The sequence below is a fragment of the Rhea pennata genome, chromosome 8 (assembly GCF_028389875.1).
Source record: "Rhea pennata isolate bPtePen1 chromosome 8, bPtePen1.pri, whole genome shotgun sequence".
NCBI lineage: Eukaryota > Metazoa > Chordata > Aves > Rheiformes > Rheidae > Rhea > Rhea pennata.
Window position 1 is genome coordinate 5,415,496 of NC_084670.1, and position 21,963 is coordinate 5,437,458.

The following is a 21,963-nucleotide window of genomic DNA, read 5'->3' on the forward strand; positions in this document are numbered from 1 at the left end:
CCATAATACAAATTAAGTCTTCTCTGTAATTTGTTCTGTCATGCTGCAGCCCTCCAAACAATTTGATACTTCACTTAGGAATTGGTAAATGGCTCATGGAAGCGTGTGGCAAAATTTGATGTACAAACATCAAATAGTACGTGAAGAAATCCATCAGTGTGTGCATAATAAAATGGGGGCGTCATAAACATCCCTGGGTTACGAAGTACCGATTTTATGTGCTCCTGATCCACTAGAGGTAGGATTAAGTCATGGTAAAGCCTTGAAGACGGGATGGAAAAAAAAAGAGGCTGAGGGAGAAAGAGGCAGACGAGACGGTGAATATTAGCTGCTGAGTAGTGACCAGCAGTTCCGCTAGAAGCAATTTGATCCGACTGTTTCATTTCCTTTTGGGACTGTTGGACGGCCCGTGGGGAGAGCGGCTACAAGACTGATTGGACAGAGAAGACTTTCCCGTCGGTTGGTCACACTTAACGGGACAGATTAATCTATGCGAATGCGCCGGAGGCAAATTTAATCAAAACATGAAAAGACCGCGTATTTTTAGAGTGACTCAATTCTGACTCGCGCTCGGGTGGCTGGATGAGAAGGGGCAGGGCTGTATTTCTCACTACGCTCTCCCTTCGGTCATCCTTTACTCCAGTGCGTTTTCACTGCGGTAAATGGCTATGCTGGGAATTAGGCAGGCTACATTTTTTTCCCCCCCTCTTCCTTTTTTAAAAGAAAGAAAAATGATGCAGTTTGGATCTTGCATTTTACATTTTTAAATCTTTCCTGGCTGCAACAGGAGTGATTTCTCATTTACGATGGCAGAAGAATCAGGCACTCGCTAAATAATGTTTGGAATAAATTATTGGAAAATGTAAAAAGGACACGTTAGATGAATCTAGGTCTGTGAAGGCACCGGATCAAAGGAGTATATGTGTCTACATTTCAGTACAGATGTGTATGAAACACTATATTTTGTGTGCATTTTTCAATTCAGTATCCTTCATACAAATAAAAAAATATTGCTAAACACTCCATGCAGTAAAATATGTGAAAGGATAATGCTGCAATCCTCTTTACTTAATTTGGACATATATTGATACAGTTTGTAAAGTATATTGGGCATCATAACCATTAAAAATGTAATGAGTTTAGAGCAGTTAATAAGGGTTCTCAAATAAATTGGAATGTCTCCATCTGCTGTCTTACACTGTAGGTGATATTTTTCTATGGTAGAGTGATCTTCAAATTTAATTCCACAAGGAAGGAGTCTGATCACAGTTTAATTTTGGTGCAAAACACTGTAGTGCAATCAATAAAGCACTGTCTAAGAATTTTGATTTAATAAGAGCTGGAGATAACAGTTAATGCATTGGGAAAGCCTGAAGCACGCCTTCAGTTTAGCCAGGATCATCCTGAAGTCCATGACAACACTTTCATTTTCCTAAGAGCAAGCAATCTTAATCTTGGGAAGTTAAGAGTCATTTACTGAGAAATGAAAGTGAAAAATGTCCGTGTTTTTTTTTTATTTTACATGTAGTCATCTGTCTCTTACATGTTGCCTTTCCTTTTAATTTTCAATCCATGTTCTGTAAAAGTCTCATCAGTTGTCACTTCCCCTGCACGCACTCAGCTTTTTTGCTTTTACACACACGCGCAACCTCTCTAATTTTGAATTTTAAAATGTTTTTAAGCTCTAAAAATAACTGGTCGTTTAGAGATTGCCTCGATACCATGCTGATTTTCAAATGTGCTTTTCTCAAAAACAGCAGGAATCTGGACCTCAAAAGAATTCTTTGTGAGGCTTTGCATGCTCTCAAAAATAACATTATCGCTAGCTTATAAAGAGCAGGCCAATATATCAGAAGATAGAATTCAAACTGATAGGCTGTTTTAGCTAAAACCTTTCAAGGACATTATTCTAAATAGAAATACTTAAATATTACATTAGTGGTTAAATACTAATTAGGTCAAAGCAAGAAGCATGCTGGCACTCTATATGGCTTACTGGCTAAGACATGCTTGTAGGAGTCTCAGGTTCATACCCTGGTTCTGGAAACTAGGGGGACCAAGTTTTACTTACACATTTTAAACAATGTTTTTTTTTAATTTTCTTTCTTTCCTGTTAACCAAAGGAGGACTTGAAGTAAAATGTGAACATTCGCTTTTAGCATTGATTTAAAGTGGGTAATCATATTTCCATGAATTTTCAGGGGAAATTAAATTTTTGGACTTCTGTTACTGCTTTATGTGAAATACCACTTGCTGGCCGATGCTGAATGTTGTAGAGAGAAAGAGGTTCTCCTGCAGGTTCGTAGAGAGTTTGAATCTTAGACCTCAAGTCCTGCAGTCACTGCAGGGCAATCTGGCTTCATAGTCGCCCCGTATGGTAGCTGCAGTCTGTTGTTCTGTACACCTACAAATAGGCAGTAACACAATAACATCGTATTTTTATTGAATATGTTCAGTGATGTTCATCAAAAGATAGGAATAGGTTATATTCCTGTACTCAATGAAGCTTTTAAGTCAAACTATTAGTCAAGTCTGGCTAAATTTTAGAAAGGCACAAAGCTTAAAAAGTTCAAATCTCAATTGATTTTGACACGGGAGAGTTTTCATTTATTTATTTAATTACATGGGTGTATTGAGTTCCAGGTAGAATATTGACAAAAAGGAAATTATGCAGCTTAAATGGAATATTTTGATGGATATTTCTTACTGTGTGTTTTTTTTTTAACAGCTACTACAGCACCATCATGCAGTTCATGAAATTTCTTACATTGCAAAGGATATCACAGACCACCGAGCGTTTGGATATGTATGTGGAAAGGAGGGAAATCATAGATTTGTGGCAATAAAAACAGCGCAGGCAGTAAGTATCAGATCACTGCAGTTTTCTACAGGGTAACATGGTTGAAAAGCTGTGTTTACAAGAAGCTGTTCAAGAGGCCATTCTCGCGTTGTTCACGAGTGTGCCTGACTTTTCACAAGTATCTGCTTAGATGTACTTAAATACCAAATAAATGAAACCAGCTTGGGGGAAAAAAAGGGAATGTATTTCACCATTCTCAGTTTTTCCTGATGTATTCTTCCTAATTAGTAATTATTTTCCTTTCTAATTAAACCGGATTCGTTGACTGAATGCAGATAAGTTTGGTTATGTTCGTATACTCATTTAAACAGAAAATGATAGAAACCAAATAGCTACTTTGCATGAAGTCTGCCCTAATTTCATTGTATTAGAAGCCACTAATAAATAAAAACAATGGCTTATATGCTCATAATTATCACTATCGTTAATCAGCAAATATAATTAGTTTTACAGAAATTAACGCTAGCCTAGATGCAATTTTCTGAAGCAATATAAACAAGGTATAAACTAATTCAGTATGAAGTTTTTTCCCTTTGAGAAGATAACAGCTATATCGGCAGGATGGAAAAAGAGGAGTGTAGTTACCTTCATTATTGTTTTTGCTTCTGTAGGCTGAACCGGTAATCCTGGACTTGCGAGACCTGTTTCAGCTCATCTATGAACTGAAACAAAGGGAAGAAATGGAAAAAAAGGCACAAAAGGACAAACAGTGTGAACAAGCAGTATACCAGGTACATGCATAAGCTTAGATTACTGCCAAGAAAAGTATGGTTTGGAGTATCTCCCAAAGCTGCTCTGCTGCACTGAGCACCCTCAGCATTCGTTAACAGCAGTGTGTTCAAATGACGGACAAATGTGAACCTAACAGCTATCATGAGCTGAAAAGTAGGATTAAACAGTGCTGAAAGCTGTGACATGGGATGTGATGAACATGCTTAGCAACTTGAAACGATCTGTTCATGTCTGACACAGTGTTCCTTCTAATTTAGGATGAAAATTTTAATGGAAGTCAGTGTCGTAAGTCAGGTTTTTAAGTGTCTAATAGTATTGGGGAAGATTCAGTATATTTCTGAATGTGTGTATTTGAATCAACTCAAGGTGCAATTGTTGAACATTGGAACTTGAATAAAGTTACTTTGTATAATAACAGGACTTTATCTGTATCCTAGAGAAAACAAAAACGGTATATACCTAGCTGCACGTTTAGAGTATTTCTTTGCTGTCCTTTAATTTCTGAATACAGTTCTTTTATCTCTACTGTTTGTTCTTTGCTTTTACTGCCTGTCCTCTTACTTTGCTGTAGACAATTTTGGAAGAAGATGTAGAAGATCCAGTATACCAGGTAATTTCTGAAGCTGTACGGCCTAGGAGTTTCAGAAATGACTAGATACATGTTGTCTTCTGAAACAATCAAAACTTTTAGTGATACTGTGAGATTTACTGAGACAGACCTTATAAGAAACCTGTTAGGTTTTAACAGAAGGTGACAGGTTTAGAGGTTAAGTCAAAGTACTAGTGGAGTAACAAACACAGATTAAATCTTTCTAAAACGTGTGTGAGTCTAGTTTGCTTCCCACTGAGATTAGTCATAATTTTTGAATACAAAATCTAGCAGAAAGGGAATTACTTTGAAAACAAAAAAGGTGACATCTTGTTCTAATAGTAATAGATTGTTGGCTCTATGGGACTGGAATGTAAGTTACAGAATGAAATAGGACTGATGTTATATCACACTCTTTCATTTGTTAGCAGCTGAGTTACAATTTCATAATGGGGCTGAAATTTGAGTCTTATTTCATCCAAGGAAAATGGCCCTGAGCAAAGTTGATTATCAGAAATATGCCAATATATTCGTGTCCAGTATCCCACTGAGTGTGAAGAAGATGTAATCTCATTTTCAAGTTTTCTTGCTGAAACACAAGATGTAATAGTTCACTTTTGTGTGTGTGTGTGTGCTAGTGACTTTGTGCTCTTCCATTTAGAGGTATGAGTTGGGGTCACACTGAGAGAACCGATTTAACCATCAGTGAACATTGAGCACTGTCTAAGGTGTATTAAGTAAGACAATAAAAGTTAGGATGCCCTAAATTATTTTCATCATTTATAGTGTCAGCCAAGAGCTTTACTCTGTGTGCTTCCCACAAAAACCAAGAGACTAAAAATGACAAGTGAAGTGAAAGCCTTTTCCCTGTGACCTGTTAAGCACCAGCGTATCCTCCTAGTTTGGATTTAAATTTTTTATTCAGAGATAATAAATATATGTGGAAATAATTGCTATTATGTAAAAGAGGTAAAATTCATATTGACTTCAGCTAAATTAAAATTGGGCCGCAGGTGGTATCCCTAGTGAGAAAGAATTAGGAAGTTGCTCTAATGATCATTAGAGGAGATTTAGGTCTATTCATTGCTGTTTTATGAAATATGAAACAACCTTACTCTGTGCTTCCAACAAACTGGTTGTCCTGGTGCCAACCTGTACTTTGAACTTGTTTCTTTAATGCCTGCCTGTGTTTTTATGTGGAATTCCAAATCGCCTTTTTTCCCTTCTGTTTCATCTTTGACTTTTCCTCTTTGGCTGCTGGTGTAATAGTACATTGTGTTTGAGGCTGGACATGAGCCAATCCGTGAGCCTGAAACAGAAGAAAACATTTATCAGGTATAAAATCGCTACTTCTGTGTTTTCATTGCAACAAATGCGGGCATTTAGTACAATACGTTTCATATATAATTCGCTTTTATTAGTTTTCATTCATCACAAAGATGTCTGACATTTCACTCTTACGACATTACATGAATAATCTACCCAGTCTCAGTTGTGATTTCTTTATTAATTTGTTTGTCTTTTCAGCTTCTGTGAAATGCATTAACTTTATCTTTGCTAATTTATGCAAGGTCTTAAACTTCTGACTCCACCATATAAAGTTGGGAGGATAAATAGTGGGATCTCTTGTTTCCTGTTAGTTTTTAAAACTTACATTTTTTCTAAGAAACATACTGAAATCTCCAGAACTTCTGTAGGGATGGTGATCATGGAAGGCAGATCATCAAAGCGTCTTTTAAAAAGACATTTTGATAGTACTGCTCTGCCTTCTGCCTAACGAAGGAGAGTAATACTGGGCAAAACCTTAGGGCTCTCAGTGGATATCCCTTACACTGGGAAAATATTTTCAGAGTGCGTGTATTATGTTATAGCTCAAGCTTGCATTCTTCATACTGACAAAAAATCTCATTGAAAGCAAAATAAAATAATGTTTTTTCATTCAGTTTATCCTCAAGGGAGCGGTACAAGGTTTATTAAAATACAATCTAATTCATTTTATATAGCGTACTCAAGGCAAATCTGGAGGTAGACAGGCATCTCTGTATGCTGTAAGAAAAGTGTGATTTGAGGAAATCATTTAATTTGGAGGGAAAGGGGATTCAGGAAGTGATTAGGCATTTCGTCTAGATGAGCTAGAGGGAGCAAGACAAGCTTTTTTAAGGTAGGCAGGTGCAAGATATAATTAAGAAGGGAAGAGGGTTTTTTTTTAAGTAATGAGAAAAGAGAGAGAATAGAAGAACGCAAGAGTAAAAAGGTGTAAACTAGGGGAGAAGAGAGTTAAGTGGAAAAGGGAAGTATAAAACAAAAATTAAAAAATAGCTATCATATAGGCGCTACCACGGGGACATTAAGATCAAATTTATTTAAGCTATCATATAGGCGCTACCACGGGGACATTAAGATCAAATTTATTTAAGCTGACTTTGATTTTCTGGCAGCTCTGCCGCTCGGTGTAGGATATCTTAGACTAAGATATGTAACACCAAGATGTCAAGGTGAGGGTATATTTCTAACCTAAGGCTGAGAATGTTCTATCATATTTAGAAAGTTTGACTATTTTCAAGAAAGAAAGGAAAAAAAAAAAAAGGATTGCCTTGGTTGTCAATTTGATGCTAAAAAGAAAATTCCCACGACAAGTACATTCAGGCATAATATTTCTGATCGTTGTTCATCAACGGGCAAGGCTTTTAGGGAAGTTGTAGAGACGTCTCAGTAAAAGCAGGCAGAATGGGGTAGTCGTTCCCTGTGTGTGAGCTTGGATCAAACTCTGGCAGATGCCATCAGATGAGTCTCTGAGAAGAAGGAAGGAATAGGAGCTCTGTTCTGAGGAATGGCCTAAAGAACAGGAGGATCTGTGGGGATTTGCTTTTTCTTAAAATGGAAATACGAGATGATAAACAGTTAGCGAGGTCTTTACTCATCTCGAGGTACTGCTGTTGGTGTTCTGTAAGTCACCGGAGAATTGCTCAAGGCTTCATTTGACAGAATCTGGGTTTGATGAAGTGTTCTCTCCTAAAGTGGTAAACATAAAACACCTATGATAAATATCTACAATAACTTGAGTATATGCAACGTAGAGCTGTCCTTCCTGTATTTACTAGAGGCGACACCTTGAATACAGCAACTGCTGAGATTAGGTAGCTACAAGTCTTATTTCATTATCTGTTGCAATTGGCAGATATTGAAGATCACTACAGTAGATTTGCCCAGGGCCCCTAGGTTCTCAGTTACCATGTACTTCACCTTCCTACAACTCTGGGTTTCCACAGCTCAGATTTCGTATTTACATCACTGGAAAAAGTGTTTCTCTTAAAAGATTATAATTAACTCAGAACCATCCAGGCTACTGTTAAAAGTGAAGTTAGGAAAAGTTTTCTTTTTTGTTTGTTTGATAACAATATTTTCCAGCTCCTATTATTTACCAGGAAGCTTTTTCCATGCTACATAATGGGAAACACATGTCTTGTCAATAATCTAGTGCTTCCTCCCTTCAACCTAGCCAAAACTTTCTTCTGGGGCCACTCTGGTTTCCTCCCAAGAGCTGGTATGCAAGAGGTTCTCCCTTGGGGCAATGAGTAATTTAAGATGAAAAATAAATATGAAATGTGGCAATTTCTATTTCTGTTTAATACACTAGAGGTCACAACTTCCTTTTAAGCATTCTTCCCTTGTCTTTCACCTTTTTTTGCTACATTTATCCCAAAGTCTGTCTGTGTGTATTTGCTCTTTTAATATTGTCTGTCTACATAAGTTGCTCTAAATGCATCAGTTACGCAATGATTAGATCACTAAGCACGTACCAATGCTTTCACCTAGTATCAGATCTATTAATAACATCTCTTTACTTGCCTGTTGTTTTATGGTAGTGAGACAGGTAGGAGATTTAATTCTGTGTTTATATGTCACATCCGTGGCAATACGGGTCTCTGTGAAGAGGCAGGTCCTGTACTAGAAGGAGCTGACAAATTTGAGCTTGGGGTTTCCGAAGTGTTGTGCTTGCGTTGCTGGTCAGACACAAGCTGCTTCAGAATGGTTACCCAGCCCGTCACAGATCCAGGGCTCTCAGCCTCAGCACTGCTGGTACTCCTTTACTGGCGTTGCTAATCAAAAATAAAAACAAAAACTTGTAGACCCCTAATCTAAGTAAAGATACAATGAAATGTAATATATGGCAAGTAAGGACAGAAGGGAGAGGAATCAAGTTGGGAGGAAATATGTCTTTCAGAAAATGTTCTTTGTGATGATATTGGAAGTCATTATCTGCTCTTCTCTAAATAAGCTGGAGAAAAAAAAAAGTGGGGGAATGGATAGTGCATGGAAGCGATCATCCCACACTAGGCTGTGCAAAGTGGAGTGACTTCTGGGAAAAGTTGGAAGGAGGAAGAGGAGAATGACTGGGGAAACTTTCCGGGGGGGGGGGGGGAACCCAAAGCCCCCCAAAATCTATCAGTAGTTCTGGAAGTAGTTTGTCTCATAGCATTTGTTGTCTTTTCAAGGAAGAATAAACTTTCAAATGGCTTGTTAAATAGAGCATTCTTGATTTCTGCTCTTGCGCTATCACTTAGCAGTCTGCAAAGAGAGAGATTTTTGTTTCAGTTAAACTGAATTGTTCCACTCTTAGCAGATCCACACGTGCAGTGTGATAGGTGGTTTTTAGTGGAAGAGGACAGCACTTTGGGAGAATGATGGCACACACTGTGAGCAAATCATTCCTGCATTAGGAGCATAAATCTTTAAAAAGCATCTACAATAACTAGACTTGTTCTGTTTCTGTAAATGTTTTGCACTTATGCCTCTTGAGTGATTTTGAAAAACTTCAATGTGCGCTAAGTTAATAAAGATGCGCCAGTTTCCCTTGAAGGCTTGGACATTCAAATGTGGGCATGAGAATGTTTGAAACTTTAGAGATAGTTTTTGATAGATTATACAAAATAAGAAATGATGCCACATCTCAGAGGATAAGTAACATTCCTTCAGCTTCCCATAACATTGACCTACTCTGCTCTCAGAACTTTATTTAGGATATTTATTGTCTTAGGAAACAAAATGGTAATCATCATTTTATCATATCTGCAATATTATTTTTTTATTAAGTTGTGAGGTTTCATTAATGTCTGGCATGTAACCTCCTTCTGCTGACTGTCCTCGTTCAGTGGAGGAGTAGCACTGACTTAATTAGGACATGAAGATCTATTTGGAGCATGTGTGCACCTGAACTTCCAGCAACCAATGTTAACTGAGAGTGAAAATCTCATTTCTGAGCAGTGCTGAACTTTGGGCTTTAAAAAATTCAGATATGTTTTGCCTCTTAGGTAGAATCTCCATTAGTGGTTACTCCTTGAATGAAAATGGGGCCATACTTGATTTCATTAGTATTAAATGATTACTCTGTATTTAAATATTGGTTGCACATTTGAGGTTTCATCAGCCTGCTTAGATAATGACAATATTTTTCACTTGCTGTTGCAGGTTCCTACCAGCCAAAAGAAAGAAGGTGTTTATGATGTGCCAAAAAGTCAACCTGTAAGTGTAAGTATCGTGATTATGTATACGCAGTAAGGAAGGTATGTTTGTTAGCTGCTTTGACTTTCGTAATTCTGTATAACATTTGGTATGTTTCTTCTGCTGTCTAATTTGTCAGTGATTTGTAACGACATGGCTAGCTCAGAATAAGCAGAGTAACTTTGCTGAATTCAGTCTCATTCATTACCTAAATCTCCTCCTGTCTTTTTTGATTCATTCTTGTAAAACTCACTGTTTATAAATGTGGTATCTGTAGTTAGGAGCCAGCAGTCAACCTTCTGCGAGCTAATGCTTTGCTAGAAAAGCCTTTGCTACCTGGGTTAGAAGAGTTTCCTCTATTCCCTGATGCTGCGCAAGGCTTATTGTCCCTGAGTCGTTGCTGGAGTCGCCCAGAGCACACAGGCTGTGAGCGCGGGCTGCGTTTTCTCTCCCTCTGTGCTCTGTACTTCACGTATCGTGCTCCTTACAGCTTGGTTTAAGTAGGACAGCAGTGAAGGTGAGGGCTGAACACAGTGGAGGTCAAGAGAAGAGTAGCATTAGGAACAGGTATTTCAGAACATTTTTGTGTCCTCTGTGACAATTTTCTGCAGCTGTAATGTCTGCATCTCTCAAAAGACTTTCTAGTGAATAAATGTGCTGATGGGTAAAGATTTCGTAAGGAGTTTCCAATCAAATATGATAAAACATCAAGAATTGGCATTAGAATTACTCTTCTGTCATTTGAAAGAAAAAAGTTGTATCAAGATCTCACCTAATATATACTATGGAAGAGCTATTATTTTTCCAGTAAAACGAACTTCTAGGGTAGCTTAATGTTAGAACAGCTGTACATTGGTGTGGTAGAGATACCTGTAATTGCCTCTGGTTTAAACAGGTATGGGAAACCCCAAGCTTAAGTGAATAAAAAGACTTCACTCAACAAATTTGTGAAGTGACAGAATCTTTGCTGTACATATTACTGTGCTTTTCTGGCTGTTATGAGCCGTAATCAGCCCAGGCAGATTTCCTCCCACTCTTGTTATGTATTATTTCTGTAGTGCACTAAGTATACAACAGGCTAAAGGCCAATAACACCAATAAAAACTTAATTCTTTCTGTTTTATGCCTTACATGGGCAGCTGAATGTGTTCTAAAGTAGGAGTAATACACTGCTATATCCAAATAGCACCATTCCCTTTCTACATATTAATGTTCTGAAGTGGCAAAACATTTATCCCCAGAATGTATAAGGGATGGGAACAAGTGCAGAGAGGTGAAGACATGGAATGATGGCTGCTTTAGCAACAAGATGGTACATTTGCTGAAGGGGGGGGGGGCTGTACAATTGAGTATGAATTTGTGCTGTAAATGTTATAGTACTTTGAAACTTGTTCATTTGTGTTTATATGGGAAAACTAGTATTTTTGAGGATTTGTAGGAGAATGGGAGAAAAACAAAGGAAAAGGTCTGGAACCTGAGTCTGCCGTAAGCATGGGAAAAATGTCTGTATGAGAGAGAGGTGCACTCCTTTCACGTAGGGATATGAGTATTTCCATGGCTTGAGCTGAGCATGGAGGCACTGAATAAGAAAAGATAAATGCAGGCGGGACTGGATGGGGATCTGAACGGTGACACTTCTGCGGCTTGCACAAGCAAACAGAACTCTCCATTAATACTTCATGATGATCTACTGGGAGGAAGGAGACATCATCTTGTTGACTGGGAAAATCTAATAAGATAACTCATGTTGCATAATTAATTAAGGTATTTGAGGACAAGGAGTAGCTGTAGATTCTTCACTCGTTTCTCATATAGTTCAGCATCCTGACTTTTTTACTATTGCCTCAGTGAAGTTTCAAATTTATTTTAAGCCTGTAATTTAGGCCTCTGCGGCATGACTGTGTATGTACTATACTCACTGTTATTTCTGCAGAAACTTTGGTGTCTGACTCATGTTACAGAGCAGGAGTCTGAGATACAATGCATTTGAATCTAATCTGTAATCATCAAATATACTTAATTTGTCACCTCTGTGAAGCTGGTTACAGAATTATTTTTTTGCTGTTTCGTGACTAAGTTTAAATTTGTTAGACCTTTATCACCAAACAAGTTACAGTACTTCAGTTTAGGGGGAAAGAAGGAGAAGAGGGAGAAGTACGTAGCTAGGATTTTCACCTTTTTTTTAAGCGTGTAGTACGAAAATGAAAAGCAGCAGTACCTCTTAATATGCCACTGCCCATCTGATTTATTGCTTACCCTTCCACATGTAAGACACAGCAAGTTTTGCCTGAGCTCAAGCTGAAATGCCCACATTCCCTAGATAGAGATTGATTTTTCCATCTTGGGTTGTTTTCCTCTGATGTGTTCTCAGGCAAGTTTTCTCTGGTCTCAGCACGTAAGAATGAGGTGCACGTAGCCAGTCATCCAGGTACCTTCTCCCTTTGATGCACTGTACTCAATAGGCAGCTTTGCAAGGAATTTCTTCCCGTATGATCTGTCCCTCTCTGGTTGACATGAATGCATATCCAGATGCTATTCTCCGGTGGCTGCAGGAGGAGCCTAATAGCCTGCTGGACCGATCACTTAACTTTTAGATAATCAGGCTTAGCTGAGCTGAATTATAGCGAAGTGTAAATATTAAAAGCCAGAATCCCTTTTCTCGAAGGTTACTAGTGTAATTCATTCGTGTGTATATGTGTGTGTGTATGAATGTGTATTTTTTTTCTTAAAGAAGATGTAGCTTCCTAAGAAACCAGGACTGTTCTGGCAATGTTGTTTTCTCTGCGTTTCTGGGTCCCATTTGGTTGAAGGCTATGAAGCGTGTTCATAGCGGTGTTAGCGAGTGATTAGCATTGCACATGAGTCAGGACAGCCGATGTGCTAGCACGGTGCTGTGCAGTCGTGTAAGGCCATTTACCAGAACGTGTCGGAGTGCTTCAGAGCGTGACTCCTCCTGATCGTTGGCGTTGGGTAATGTGAAGACAGTGGCAACGAGGCACAGCGGAGTGAGCCTCCGATCTCAGAATTCGATCGTATCCACTGAACTCCGTTCTGGGTGCATGGCTAGCCGTCAGGCGTTTCCTCTGACGTTGTGATGAACACGTTGCTTACTCAATAGAGTTTGATATTTCCCCATTTCTCCTGTAGATCCCCTCTGTTGGGCATGTGTCCAGGCTCCACACACACACCTCGCGCAGTGTCTAGTTTCCTACCAGTATCTTTCCCTTCCTCTGTTTCACCAGCTCACCCTTCCTGCACTCATTCCCATTTTCTCTCTACTCCTTTCTCAGGCAAATCCTCCTATTTTCCTTTCGCTTGGGCTAGGCAGCAAGCTAGACAAAGAAAGCAGGCTTATCCCAAAGCGCTTGTGTTAAGCGGTACGTGCTGCTCTCAGAAATTGTAGTTCCGTATGTGAAATTAAAAAGCGAAATGTTTAACAAGCTCTTTTTGTCATAATTTCCCATCGTCTCCCCATTATACATACACATCAAGTTCTACCTGTCATGGTGTTTTTAGTAATAAGAGTCAGACTGTAAATACTCTTCACTGAGACTGTCAGTCACGTCACAATAAAACCTACTCTTCCCATCAAAATGTCTAAACTAGCTGCTTACGATTTTATGAAGGCTTTCAAACAACTCATCTTACTGCGGTAGAAAGATTCAAAGCATTATGGCTGATGCTTCACAGTGCGGGCGGTCGTCTGACTAGCACCAAGTGAATGGGAAATAGGAGCAGATCGGGGTGGGCTGGACGAGGAGTGAATGTGTCGAGGAGCCTGGTGTCCTTGGCTCAAGGCACGGGAGAGCCATAGGCTCCGCGCAGGAGCATGCGGACCGCGACCTCTGCTCCAAGCCATGCTGGACCTGAGCCTATGCAGATCTACTGTCCGTAACGCCGCCTGCCCCGTCTGCCTGAGCCTGGAGACGGTCAGGGAAAACTCTGTTGTAATTTGCCCTGGGATTCGAGTGCCGTTTGCAGGCCCTGCGTGAGAGATGGGTCTGCTGCCACGTGGCAGGCATGGACAGCCCTGGTCCTACCAGATCACTCAGAAAGTCAGTCCCTAAAGCAGCAGTGTTACCTGGAGTAATTCCAGATAACTCTAGCCATCTTCTAAAAAGTGAATTCTCTCTGTGACACTTGGTCTGCAGAAAAGCTTTTTAACCACGTCTTTTCAGTAAGTTTGGAGCAAATACATGGCATGAGTGGCTTGACGGAGAGAGCGTGCAGGCTGGTGACGGCGACTTCTGCCTCCGTAGTCAATGTTAGACCTTCACAGTCAAATTTTCAAGCATGAGAAGAAAGAGCACGCAAACACGGTCTGGCTTGTCTGTGTCTGCAGAACCTGCCATTTTTATTTACTGTTGCTGAAGGAGTCACTCGTGTTTGAACGCCCTGATTTAGTAAAATTAAATTAAGTCCTCTGTGTGGGGCTTAAAATCAAAAGGGGAAATGAGAAGCATTTTTTATGGGTACAACTAGTTGTGACTAAGTGTGAAAATACGTTAGATCTGGAAAAGTCACTCCTTAGCTTAATTCAAGATAAAAGATACGTTAACTCGATGCAGTCTGGGGTTTTATTTAAATGCAGGACTTCTCTTCTTGTATCTTGAAAGGAATAGGGTTATGAGTTCCAACAAAATCTTCAGTAAGAGGAAACATGAAATAACATACATAAGATGCTGTACCTCTTCTCGATTTGAATGTATCACTTAGACGTATCTAAGAGTAGCACTTGTTCATGTTGCTTTAATTTTAGAGTTGCTTCGACAAATAGAAAGAAAAAAACTATAAATGACTGTCTTTTATAAAGGCAATGTTACTAGTCTGAGCCAATTTTCTCAGAGAAAAATAATTCAATTTCTTTACCGGTTGTGCCTTTCCACAGATGCAGTGTTATTTCTAGGGTTTCCTTTTGCAGAAGTATAATGCATGTAATTGACTGTTACCGGTCACAGTTTGACGTTGTTTTCTCCCGCGCTCTTTCCGCGTCTGATGTCTACCCCTATGGCTTATCTAGACACCTCCCATGGAGACCTTTTTTTTCCAATGTGATTTCTCTCTACTTTTTTATAGGTATTCTTATTTGTGTCATTTGCGTATATCTTATTCAAAGGGTAGTTGAGTGTTTTTCCTGATGCGGGCAGTAAATTGTTGTTACTATGAAAAGGTAGTTGTTTGAGTGAAATTTCCTATGTTGTATATTTATGCTATAGAGAACTTTCTTCATAATCCAGTGGTGGAGGGGTGTGGTGGTGGTGATGATGTTTTTCAGTTGGAGTGTTATTTACCTTACTTTATGCTCCGGAGATCGATTTAGATACTGTAAATGTATGTTTTTTCTCATTCAGCCATTTGCTAACATTTCTTCGTTGTTAAGCATATTACCAGAGGGAAATGATATTTACATTCACTACCGACAGTATTTGTGGAAATGTCAGGTATTTTGCTAAAAAGGGAAAGCAAACCTTGAGAAAGCAGTGTTTATTCTGAAAATGTAGTCGTATGTGCTGCTGGGAAGGAACTGGTCTTGCATTAGAAGGAGTGTAGGCAAATAAGGGTACGTACACAAAGATACTGATCTGCGGTCAGAGTCTAATTTCCAGCAGTCTGGAGGGTTATATATTAGAATTAATCCATTATAATAGATGATATTTAGAGGTTATGGATCTTAACCTGCAGCATTTCTTTTAAATGTGCATGATGGGCGCAGTGCGTGTGTTGCTCCCCAAGCTCCCGTGGGGATCTGGACAAGGTATGGAGCAGGGGCAGCAGCGTTAATCGTCTTGGATGCTGAGCTGCTGGAAGCAGTATAGCTCCGACTCTAGACTGGAGCATAGAAACTGCCCTTTCTGTAAGCAAATGCCTACCTAGGAAACAGCTTTTAGTGTTTGGGGAGGTTTTTTGGGGTTGTTTGATCTTTTTTTTTTTTTTTTTTTTTTTTTTTTTTTTTTTTTCCCCTTCTCTCCTCTTGCCACTCTGGAAGAACAAGCTCAGAGAGAGAGAGAGAGAGAGAGAGAGAGAGAGAGAGAGAAGTGGTTAGGTACCTCATGTAGTAGTCAACTGTATGGATGCTTGATTAATTACAGTGTCAGAGAAAACAGCTACCTGAAACATTTTAAATACCATTCCCTGTGAAAGTAAATACCTAAAGTACACAGAAAATTCAGAATTAAGTTCCCTTCAAAAGAAAAGAGAAAACAAACAAATGAGTACACATATGCTTTGATTATCTGAAGATATCCTTAATTTAAAGGAAACTAGCAAGTAGCATTTTGCTCAAATATTTCTCATTTATCTGCTATGTCAATTATTCTTAAACTTCCCACCTCCTTAGCTGCGCAGCATTGACTAACAACGGAATTTTTTACCAGCACATCCGGCAGTTCCCAGGGAAAAATCAAAGGAAATAGGGCATTTTGTGGATGAGGTGAAGCTCAAGGTTACCCTATAGATGAATATACTTTACCCAGTTCAGGACTCGGGCTTCCTACTTCAAAGAATAATGCACAAAAAAGAGCTACCTGAAGAAGAATGTTCCTGACTATTTAAAACTAAAGATTATTCTATGAAACGAAAAAGGTAACCTTTTAATGGCAGGTTCCCACACAATTCTGGGCACTTGAACTGAACGTCGTGTGAGTGATCAATGCCCAAATGCATCTCTTTTGCATCAAATTGTTCAAGTTTGCAATCACTGTAGTTTTGTGGCAGCCTGTGGAGCTAATGTGACTTGCAGCACTTGAGACTATGTCCTAGAAGTTCACGGCAACCTCACTACTGAAACGTTCTGCTCAGCCCTGTCTGCATAAATCTGGGCTGACAGTAGCGTTGGTGACTGCAGCTGCCTCTGCGCCTGGGAAAGGGCAGGTTTTGGGACCCCTTTAGGTGTGATCATCAACAAACAACAGGAGACTACGCTTGCAAAGGCATTGATGGTATTTGACAATTTTTTCTTTATGTACATGTTCTACAGTTTTTTGACTTTAGTCAGGAAAGAATTGCACAATTCTTCATGTTTAGTTGTGCTAATCCATTAAACCAGCAGTAAAAACATTTTGGGGGAAAACAAATCTAAATATTGGCTATTTTCAGTGTGTTTCAATCTACTAGATATGGTTTGACTAATCATCATTCTATTTGTACTTTTGTCTTGCTCTGTGATTGTAGTTCTAATAATTTTTAAATGAATTTTAGTTAATTAATAAACCACATGGAGCTCATAGTAACATCAATATTTGTTGTGTATTGAGTTGAGCAAATAAATGAAGCTTTGGTTTAGTCACTGAACTAAAAGAATGGTTTGAACCATCAGAAAAAAATACTTGAAATTCATAACCAAAAGTATTTAAATTTTCAACTAAAATAACCCCAGATCTTTAGTTTTCACATTAACCACTTCACTTGTCGTTGAACTTTGAGCAGAAGGTGCATGTTAGAAAAGGGAATGCAAATGAAGAGAAGCAGCATGGTTGGATGCTCCCTCTTTTATCTAGTGGCACTCACCCAGAATGCGGGAGGCCAAGTTTAACTCCCTCTGCTGCCCTGAAAGGTCTGAATAGGTAACACTCACCTCAAAGGTTAATTACTAATTGCTGCTTAATTACTATATTTATTATCATACATTACTCTTTTTAACTTGCTGAGCTCTGTACCAGCGTACAAGATAATTACTGTGTGCTATTTTTCATTCTTTTTGAGCACCATCTTTTCTTCAGCCCCTGAGATTTCGCTCCCATGTTTTGTGAGACTGTTTTATTCTCTCACTTGCAAAAATACAGGAACATTAAGAGGGTTTTTTCCTGAATCAGTGTAGATCCATTGCTTATACTGAAACCAGACCGAGTAACACAAGTTGAAACATGCTGGCTTGTTACATACAGCAGGGAAAAGAACAAGGTGTTTTGTGGTCTCGTGAGAGCAATAGGCCTATCTTAGAGTTTTCTTTTAAAAGCTAAACTTTTGTATTGCTTAGAAAAATGATACTTTCCTGAGGTGTTTTGCAGTCAGTGGGAAAACCGTGGCGGAAGTGGATCATCTCCTATTTAGGGATATAAATGCTGCAGTTTACTTGTATCTTATCATTCGCTCTGTACTTCTCGTGTTTTTTTCCCAACTCTTAGACAGTATGTTTCTCTTTATAGAATAATGAAAAGTGTTGCCGGGAATTTCATTACTGGCTGGAGTGGTTTAAAAAGCTTCCTGCTGCTTTAAGACACCAGATTTACATATTTCATGCTTAAAAGATTTACAGTATGTCTCACATGCTGCATAGAGACATAGAGCTTTCATTATAAGCTTTAATGCTACCGGCATACAAGGATTAATACTCTTTTCTCCTCCTCTGTCTGTACAGCTGGGCACAAGCGACTTGTGTGTTCCCGGCTGCCTAAGCTGTAAGGGTGTTTTCCTGTTAAAGGAGGTGCGTTTCTGAATACTGAAAGACAGCTTTTACACCACTCTGTGGAGACAGGCAGCAATTCTGCAGGAAAATCAAGGAAGCGAGCATCTTTCCAGGCTTCTGGGTGTTTTAGATGATGCACTAGGGAGAGGAGTGCTGCCTTTAACGGGGAAGGTTAACCGCTCCGTGTTGGAAAGCCTCTGCAGCGGCAGGCTCAGGGGGCCCGATGCTGCCTGCCATCGCCCTGCCGTTGCCGTCTGAGGCTCCGCCGTGCTCCGACGCGCGCGGGCGCGTCGCCCGGAGGATGCGTCTCCTCCGCAGCGTGGGATGCGGAACACGAGCTGGTGGCGGACGCAGCTCGGACGCTGCATGGGAATTGGGCACTTGGGGATGTGCCGTGACGCGTCGGGCGAGTGTTTCCTGCGAGGTCCCGCTGCAGCGCGGGTGGGAATTGCTAACGGTCCGCTGAAGGCTGCGGACGCGCGTGCTCCGTGCTGAGCCGCCGCCGTTCCTGCCGGGGTTGCCGTGCGCCGTCGGCGCGGCAGCGCGTCCTCCCCGCTCAGGGACCAGGGAGCTGGTTCGGTGAGGGATGCCCAGGCAGAAAATGATGAGTTACTGGTCAGAACTAAGGTTCCTGATGGTGTAAACCTTTCTGGTGCGATCTGAAGAATATTTTCAAGGTCTGTGTAGTCCTTTGAACACATGGGCTCAGCGGTTTTTCACGTTTCCCGTACCTGGGGCTGAGGGAGCGCTGCGAGAGCCTTGTACTCCGAGAGGGTACGGGCTGGGTCCTTCCTTGTGTGTATGCAATGGTATTTTCTTCTCCTAGCTTTGCTTTTTGCCAGTTCTATTTTTTCTCCTCTCTCTTTCAAGATATGTGATGGATTAGAAAGGGGGCAGGAAACATTTTAGGCTGTTCCTGGGAATTTTTAGCTTCTTGTTTAAGATGCTGTTGGATTTAATGGCTAGTAAACTTGCATGAAGCTCCTCAGTTAGTCGTCTAAGATCTGATTTTTGATAATTTGCTGTTAAATTTGTGCTTGCCTCTTAAGAAATGTCCTGTGCACTTTGATAAATGCTCTCTGACATTTAACATCCTGTGTCTTAATCATCCTTAAGTCATAATTTGTTATGTATAGGCATGTGTACTTGTGCAAACACAGCATGCTAATACAGACCTGTATACAGGCACACAGACTGTATCTATGGATTTAACTATAACCTGAATTGACTTACATAAGTTATTTTAAGAGTTGCTATTGAAAGAAAATCCACATTTCAAGTATGTTTACGCTAATGTTACGGTTCTCCTAGTTAAGCTGCAGATACATACTTTCAGAGCTTTTCTTGTCCAAAACTGAATGTTTGTTTTCCTCTGAGGATGCTGAGGCCTTTTTTTCACCAAACCACTGAAAAGTTTCATTAAGGTGCATAGGATTAGACCTCACTATGTATGTTTAGTTCTGAATTCATAACTACCTAAAAGAGTAAAGAATTATAATGCAAGAGTTGACATTGCCATATATACCAGTAGCTTAGATTTAGCACAAAGTATATGATTCCCCCATATTCTAGCAGCTTTCAAATTCACCATTTTGACTATGTGATTTTCTGTCTCTGCTCACTGCAAGATTGAAAGGGTTTTCATTTCAGTAGTGAAGTCAATAATTATAGAAGTTATCATTTTCATGCACAGAAATTCATGTCATTTTCATAAATCATTCATTTCATTTCATAAATCATGCTTTACAGCTGCAGAATGGAAACTTATTGCTGGACATTGATGAAAGTCTTGTTTCAGTCACTCAGGTAAGGTTGTCACACTAAAAATATTTTAAGGAAATACAGATGAAATCACATATAGGATTAGTGCAATTTGAAAATGTTCAATTTGGGATTAACTTCACTGGAATGTGGTTAATATGAGATCTGATTTATTAAAAAATGAATTCAGTTCTGTAGTGACAGTGAGATCACAAATATAAATGATAACTAGTTGGTTGCCAGAATCTCAAGTGTTACCAGTGAGTAAAACTACATCTGTCAGAGGTTGACATAGAGGTAGTTGCATTAATTTATACAGGCTGAGAATTGGATTTTAGAAATAAGCTAGATACAGAATAGCCTGAACTATCTGAGATTTAAAAATGACTGTTGCTGTTTGAGTGTTGCTGCTTAAGGCTGCCTCTAGTGAGTAAACGGTGGAGTTGTGTTCCCGCTAAATTTCTGTTTACATTCTCTGACATAGTTCTGTAGGTCCTGTTGCATATAAAGTTTCTATGTCTGCCAGAAATAGCTCTCTTGTAAACATACTGCTTTTCAGTAGGGATTATTGTGAACGAGAGTTTATTACAATAAATAGCGAAATCAGGCTTTGTATTGCTCTCTTCAGCTGCCTGTTTAGAAGTCCTTCCTCAGAGTGCCTCTCGGGAGCTCTAATGGAATAACACCTGCAAAGAATTCCCAGAGATCCACCGCCTTGAAGCACTTTGAAAAGTATTTCTATTCCCACTTTACAGAGTTACTGAAGCACAGAGATTTGACTTGCCACCTTTCAAATACATGCCATATAATTTTGAGTTCAAAGTATATTCACTATCAATTTTCAGTATGGATATGAAATGTTGCATGACATTTTTCCATAAAAAATCTGAACTTCACAGACGCTTCCACTTAGTCCGTGTAACCACTTGTGCCCTTTCCTCAAATATCCCCCCTCGCAGAGGGAAGGAGGCGCCGGGGGAGCCGTAGCTCAGGGCATCTTCCCAAGGACGCATCCTCGTTTTGGCAAGCAAGAAGGGCAAAGACTGAGGAAGACTCTGTAAAAACCTTAAAGCTGAAAAGAGAGCAGCCTTGCTGGGGGCACTGAACAACCAATTTAGAGAGAGAGGAGTAGAAAGTGACTCTCTGTGATTTGGTGTCGCCTGGCACCTCTTGTGTCATTAGTGGCATAAGGAGGCCTGAAGGGATTACCTGAAGAGAACTGCTGTTTTCACTATTCCAGCTTTTCTAGGAAACTTTAACAACGTATGGCTAGTGTGTATGAACACAATATGGAAGCAAGTTCTTTGTTTTTCAGGGTTTGGGGGTTTTTGCTTTTCCAGAGGCTACTTCTAGTAATCTTATTAAAGCACAAAAGAATTAGCACACCTTGAAAAAAAAAATATGGGTTTTCTTCTTCCATTTGCATGCAGATACTTGCAGGGATATATAGGCCCATAAGAAGAAAATATCTTGTCAAATCACTAAAGCAATGTGATCTATTTAATACAATACATGATGTGAGGAAATGTGAAATAATTCATCCCTAGGTACATTGTTAGACATAAAACTGAGAATCATCCAAGCTGCTAGACAAATTCAAGGTCTAAGTGACTGTAACATTGCTTCTGTAAACAAGTACAGAGATTGAATTGCAAAAATATGTAAACCTTTAAAATTATTACATTTTGAATTACAGTCTTATTTCTTAAAAGATCGTTTGTGGAAACAAATTTTGGGCTATTCTCCCCCTTTGTAAAGGCTGAGCCAGCTCAGTTGTTATCCAAAGGGCTAAGTGTTAGCTAAATTTGCAGTTCAAGACTCAACCGAATTTGAAGTCTATGTATGGGACTAAGGCGGCTGCAAAGTTGGATAGGAGACTCGATGAACAGAATTAAAACGTGCATCAAATCTCATTCCTTTGAAGAGTTCTGGCTTTCTATGTGGATGGGCATGATTGACCACGCTGCAGGGGAAAAGGAACACGTGTATACAGGAAAAAGGTAGTGAGGAAAGATACTTCTTTAGTTCCCGTCACGGCTTTCCTGTGGTAGCCACCCTGGTGGAGAAGGTAGATGGATTTTACATTTGCACTGCGGCTAGAAGGGTGCTTTACTG

The 21,963-nt window shown here is 39.6% G+C and overlaps 1 protein-coding gene across 4 annotated transcripts in view; it reads left to right on the forward strand.

Annotated features, from left to right (window-relative positions):
* The window catches only part of DAB1 (DAB adaptor protein 1), a 114,586-nt gene that overhangs the window by 77,481 nt on the left and 15,142 nt on the right, over positions 1-21,963 (forward strand). Inside the window, exons 4-9 of one of the 4 annotated variants that reach the window (XM_062581551.1) lie at positions 2,729-2,860; positions 3,472-3,591; positions 4,164-4,202; positions 5,451-5,516; positions 9,651-9,710; positions 19,837-19,893. In XM_062581551.1, the coding sequence (XP_062437535.1) occupies positions 2,729-2,860; positions 3,472-3,591; positions 4,164-4,202; positions 5,451-5,516; positions 9,651-9,710; positions 19,837-19,893 (474 nt within the window). The remainder of the gene's footprint in view (positions 1-2,728; positions 2,861-3,471; positions 3,592-4,163; positions 4,203-5,450; positions 5,517-9,650; positions 9,711-19,836; positions 19,894-21,963) is intronic. The other 3 variants (XM_062581552.1, XM_062581553.1, XM_062581554.1) reach the window with 3 other exon arrangements.